The 5,954-nt window shown below is 49.2% G+C and overlaps 1 protein-coding gene across 1 annotated transcript; it reads left to right on the top strand.

The window, feature by feature from the left end:
* Positions 1 to 224: 224 nt before the first annotated feature.
* Positions 225 to 5,130, top strand: LOC136665615 (trichohyalin-like). Its single transcript, XM_066643263.1, has 2 exons — positions 225 to 252; positions 2,327 to 5,130. The coding sequence occupies exons 1-2, from the start codon at positions 225 to 227 to the stop codon at positions 5,128 to 5,130; spliced, it is 2,832 nt and encodes a 943-aa protein (XP_066499360.1).
* Positions 5,131 to 5,954: the final 824 nt, after the last annotated feature.

The following is a 5,954-nucleotide window of genomic DNA, read 5'->3' as shown; positions in this document are numbered from 1 at the left end:
GCTTGTGGTGTGTGCTTATTGTGTGTGTGTGTGTGTGTGTGTGTGTGTGTGTGTGTGTGTGTGGTGAACAGGCATGTGCAGTACCTTGTGTAAACTCACTTGGTAGAAAGCAGAGAGTAGAGCTGATGTTAAGGTGGGGGCCAATATGTGTGTGTGTGTGTGTGTGTGTGTGTGTGTGTGTGTGTGTGTGTGTGTGTGTGTGTCAGTGTCAGTGTCAAGGAGGGATGACAACAGAACTACAAGAACTGGAAGGTAAAGGTGAAGCTATGCAGCAGAATGTGAAACATAAATAAAGCAGAGTAAAGCGCTGTTGGCCTGAGAGTGAAGGTCTTTGCTGAAGGTCTGTGCCTCTGCTGCTGAGCCACAGAAATAATATTCCTTCTTTTGAAATTCAGGATCCTGTGGACCATCAGAATCAAAACCCAGGTACTGGAAAAACATATACATTTATGCAGTGAGAAGCCAAAAACCTGACAGTGGAATTCATTATTATTGTTATAGCCACAGATAATTGGTTTTCCAGATTAAAACATCTGCAATTTGAGTACCTTTAATTCTGGCCACATTTTTTTTCCATAAACAATATCCCATTTTTGATCCCATGTTTTCTGTACACAGGATTTCAGTTTAGCGAAGTTATTATATTAATTTGAACAGTGATTAACAGGTGGCGGCACGGTGGTGCAGCAGGTAGTGTCGCAGTCACACAGCTCCAGGGACCTGGAGGTTGTGGGTTTGATTCCCGCTCCGGGTGACTGTCTGTGAGGAGTTGGTGTGTTCTCCCTGTGTCCGCGTGGGTTTCCTCCGGGTGCTCCGGTTTCCTCCCACAGTCCAAAAACACACATTGGTAGGTGGATTGGCGACTCGAAAGTGTCTGTAGTTGTGAGTGTGTGAGTGAATATGTGTGTGTCTGTGTTGCCCTGTGAAGGACTGGCGCCCCCTCCAGGGTGTGTTCCCGCCTTGCGCCCAGTGATTCCAGGTAGACTCTGGACCCACCGCGACCCTGAATTGGATAAGCGCTTACAGATAATGGATGAATGAATTAATGATTAACAGGTGATTCTGCTTAGCAAAATTAATTGGAGGTTCCATTAGACCGGCGATCTTAAACCCTGTTATCTGTGAAGCATGGTGGAGGTAGTGAAGAACATAAATGGCTCAGTACGTACCATCATTAGCATCAGGAGCCGTTACCACACAAAGGAGTCCTGTTTCTCTTTATTAAGACAAATGGAGACAGAATAATTTTACTCTTAGGGCCAGGAAAGGAAACCCAAAATGTCATTTTCACATTCAATCCCTGATGTATTGTTTAATGTCTCTGCCTAGAGACAAGGAGAGCCCCGAAAGTATGCCAGTCACCTCTGAGTCTACCTGATTACACTATGCCGGAAGTTTTTTAGGGGTAAATTAAACTGCTGGACTAGAGTTGTTGCCCCACTTCCAAAATTCTGTGAATTTTTTTGTGGTTGGACACGTCTCCATGGCTGTACTCCAGTGTGTGTCTGTCTGTGTATGTTTTTATGTGTGTGTGTGTGTGTGTGTGTGTGCGTGTGCATCTGGCCGAGTTCCACTCTGAGTTGGGTTGCCAGATTCAGGCTAAATGAGCTCCTCTGAGCATAATTAACCACCCCCTCCACTCTGCTGTCAGCCTGGCGTATCTACCTTCTTTCTCTCCCTCTCTCTCTCTCACTTACACACACACACACACACACACCCAAGTGACTGTTGCACCTACCCTTGCCATTGGTAATCACAGACAAGCCTACACAGACAGGACTTGAGAGCACTGATGGCTTTGTACCAATTTCCAGTTGGAGCCTCACCTGAGCTGAGCGTAGCACTGGCATCAGCCAAAGCTTTCAGAAGTGAGAAGCATGTTATGTCTGTTGCTGTGTGATACAGATATCAGAGAAAATATAAAACATGAGCTATATTCATTCACGAAAATGTGAACACCAATAAAGTGGACCTCTATGGCACAAATGCAAGGGCAACAGTGCATGTATATGTGTTCCATATGTGGGCTTTGATATGCTACTGTTAATACAGCATACAAAACGCTTTGTACACATCAGAGATGTTTACGGGTCTGTGAGTGGCTCTATAGTGTGAGTTAAGTCATGATGCACAGTATCTGAAGTCTGTGTCAAGTGCTGGTCAAGCTGCGAGTCTCGTCTGATGTTGTGAGCTATAAGATGTAAAGTCCAAGTTGAGTTGTGATTTACAGGAGCTAAAGTCTGGGTTGAATCATGAGTCAAAAGTTCTGGTGACCAAGTTGAGTTGTGAATCACAGTAGATCCTGTGTTGAATCGCAAGTACTAAGGCCTGAAATCCAAACTGAATCGTGAATCACAGGATTGGAAGTCTGAGCTGAGTCATGAATCACAGGATCGGAAGTCCGAGCTGAGTTGTGAGTCACAGGATCGAAAGTCCGAGCTGAGTCGTGAGTCACAGGATCGGAAGTCCGAGCTGAGTCGTGAGTCACAGGATCGGAAGTCCGAGCTGAGTCGTGAGTCACAGGATCGGAAGTCCGAGCTGAGTCATGAATCACAGGATAGGAAGTCCGAGCTGAGTCGTGAATCACAGGATCGGAAGTCCGAGTTGAGTCGTGAGTCACAGGATCGGAAGTCCGAGCTGAGTCGTGAGTCACAGGATCGGAAGTCCGAGCTGAGTCGTGAATCACAGGATCAGAAGTCCGAGCAGAGTCGTGAATCAATGGATCGGAAGTCCGACCTGAGTTGTGAGTCACAGGATCGGAAGTCCGAGCTGAGTCGTGAATCACAGGATCGGAAGTCCGAGCTGAGTCGTGAATCACAGGATCGGAAGTCCGAGCTGAGTCGTGAGTCACAGGATCGGAAGTCCGAGCTGAGTCGTGAATCACAGGATCGGAAGTCCGAGCAGAGTCGTGAATCAATGGATCGGAAGTCCGAGCTGAGTCGTGAATCACAGGATCGGAAGTCCGAGCTGAGTCGTGAATCACAGGATCGGAAGTCTGAGCTGAGTCGTGAATCACAGGGTCTGAAGTCTGAGCTAAGTGAATCACAGGATCGGAAGTCTAAGCTGAGTCGTGAATCACAGGATCGGAAGTCTGAGCTGAGTCGTGAGTCACAGGATCGGAAGTCCGAGCTGAGTCGTGAGTCACAGGATCGGAAGTCCGAGCTGAGTCGTGAATCACAGGATCGGAAGTCCGAGCAGAGTCGTGAATCAATGGATCGGAAGTCCGAGCTGAGTCGTGAATCACAGGATCGGAAGTCTGAGCTGAGTCGTGAGTCACAGGATCGGAAGTCCGAGCTGAGTCGTGAGTCACAGGATCGGAAGTCCAAGCTGAGTCATGAATCACAGGATCGGAAGTCCGAGCTGAGTCGTGAATCACAGGATCGGAAGTCCGAGTTGAGTCGTGAGTCACAGGATCGGAAGTCCGAGCTGAGTCGTGAGTCACAGGATCGGAAGTCCGAGCTGAGTCGTGAATCACAGGATCAGAAGTCCGAGCAGAGTCGTGAATCAATGGATCGGAAGTCCGACCTGAGTTGTGAGTCACAGGATCGGAAGTCCGAGCTGAGTCGTGAATCACAGGATCGGAAGTCTAAGCTGAGTCGTGAATCACAGGATCGGAAGTCCGAGCTGAGTCGTGAGTCACAGGATCGGAAGTCCGAGCTGAGTCGTGAATCACAGGATCGGAAGTCCGAGCAGAGTCGTGAATCAATGGATCGGAAGTCCGAGCTGAGTCGTGAATCACAGGATCGGAAGTCCGAGCTGAGTCGTGAATCACAGGATCGGAAGTCTGAGCTGAGTCGTGAATCACAGGGTCTGAAGTCTGAGCTAAGTGAATCACAGGATCGGAAGTCTAAGCTGAGTCGTGAATCACAGGATCGGAAGTCTGAGCTGAGTCGTGAGTCACAGGATCGGAAGTCCGAGCTGAGTCGTGAGTCACAGGATCGGAAGTCCGAGCTGAGTCGTGAATCACAGGATCGGAAGTCCGAGCAGAGTCGTGAATCAATGGATCGGAAGTCCGAGCTGAGTCGTGAATCACAGGATCGGAAGTCTGAGCTGAGTCGTGAGTCACAGGATCGGAAGTCCGAGCTGAGTCGTGAGTCACAGGATCGGAAGTCCAAGCTGAGTCATGAATCACAGGATCGGAAGTCCGAGCTGAGTCGTGAATCACAGGATCGGAAGTCCGAGTTGAGTCGTGAGTCACAGGATCGGAAGTCCGAGCTGAGTCGTGAGTCACAGGATCGGAAGTCCGAGCTGAGTCGTGAATCACAGGATCAGAAGTCCGAGCAGAGTCGTGAATCAATGGATCGGAAGTCCGACCTGAGTTGTGAGTCACAGGATCGGAAGTCCGAGCTGAGTCGTGAATCACAGGATCGGAAGTCTAAGCTGAGTCGTGAATCACAGGATCGGAAGTCCGAGCTGAGTCGTGAATCACAGGATCGGAAGTCCGAGCTGAGTCGTGAGTCACAGGATCGGAAGTCCGAGCTGAGTCGTGAGTCACAGGATCGGAAGTCCGAGCTGAGTCGTGAATCACAGGATCGGAAGTCCGAGCAGAGTCGTGAATCAATGGATCGGAAGTCCGAGCTGAGTCGTGAATCACAGGATCGGAAGTCCGAGCTGAGTCGTGAATCACAGGATCGGAAGTCTGAGCTGAGTCGTGAATCACAGGGTCTGAAGTCTGAGCTAAGTGAATCACAGGATCGGAAGTCTAAGCTGAGTCGTGAATCACAGGATCGGAAGTCCGAGCTGAGTCGTGAGTCACAGGATCGGAAGTCCGAGCTGAGTCGTGAGTCACAGGATCGGAAGTCCGAGCTGAGTCGTGAATCACAGGATCGGAAGTCCGAGCAGAGTCGTGAATCAATGGATCGGAAGTCCGAGCTGAGTCGTGAATCACAGGATCGGAAGTCTGAGCTGAGTCGTGAATCACAGGATCGGAAGTCTAAGCTGAGTCGTGAATCACAGGGTCTGAAGTCTGAGCTAAGTAAATCACAGGATCGGAAGTCTAAGCTGAGTCGTGAATCACAGCATTGGAAGTCTGAGCTGAGTCGTGAATCACAGGATCGGAAGTCTGAGCTGAGTCGTGAACCACAGGACCTGAAGTCTGGACCGAATTATGAGTCAAAGGATCTGAAGTGAGTTGAGTCATGTCCTGAAGTCCAAAGTGGTTCACTAGTCACAGGATATCAAGTTTGGCTCAGGTTGTGAGTCGTAGGATCTGAAGTCTGTGTTATGTTGCCTGTTGGTCTGTGTAAGACGTGTAAGAACTCTGGATCATTTACACGTCATATCACTAAAATCTGAATCTGTTCCCAACAGTGGATAAACCATGACTTTTTCCTGACTCTCACGAGCACAAATGTGAAACAAGTGACGATTTTCCACGCTCATTTTTGAAATGGGAGGGATTTTGACATTTGGGAGTCGGGGTCAGGGCTGTTTCTCTAAGTGAAATGCTATTGGCTGATGTCTGTTGGTGGCACGGTGGCGCAGCAGGTAGAGTCGCAGTCGCACAGCTGGTGGGTTCAATTCCCACTCTGGGTGACTGTCTGTGAGGAGTTGGTGTGTTCTCCCTGTGTCCACGTGGGTTTCCTCCGGGTGCTCCGGTTTCCTCCCACAGTCCAAAAACATACGTTGGATTGGTGGATAAAAGTGACCGTAGGTGTGAGTGTGTGTCTGTGTTGCCCTGTGAAGGACTGGCGCCCCCTCCAGGGTGTATTCCCGCCTTGCGCCCAGTGATTCCAGGTAGGCTCTGGACCCACCGTGACCCTGAACTGGATAAGGGTTACAGATAATGAATGAATGAATGATGTCTCTTGGCTCTGTGATTCCCTGCCTCATAAACTGTATATGGTCCACCTACTGGGAGAAGCCTTCACTGTTCATAGAGCTACTATTTTCTCCAGAATAGAGATAAAGAGTCAGGATAGTGTCAAACTCCACTAACTATATCGGGTTCAGAC

This window comes from Hoplias malabaricus, chromosome 14, assembly GCF_029633855.1.
Source record: "Hoplias malabaricus isolate fHopMal1 chromosome 14, fHopMal1.hap1, whole genome shotgun sequence".
Classification (NCBI taxonomy): Eukaryota; Metazoa; Chordata; class Actinopteri; order Characiformes; family Erythrinidae; genus Hoplias; species Hoplias malabaricus.
The sequence above is the reverse complement of the archived record's forward strand: the minus strand, read 5'-3'. Positions and strand labels throughout refer to the sequence as shown.

Excerpts from the sequence above, each read along its gene's own strand:
- LOC136665615 (XM_066643263.1), top strand. The coding sequence starts at position 225 with ATGACAACAGAACTACAAGAACTGGAAG. Across the intron at positions 253-2,326 it reads AGAACTACAAGAACTGGAAG|GCCTGAAATCCAAACTGAAT; the intron begins GTAAAGGTGAAG and ends GCAAGTACTAAG.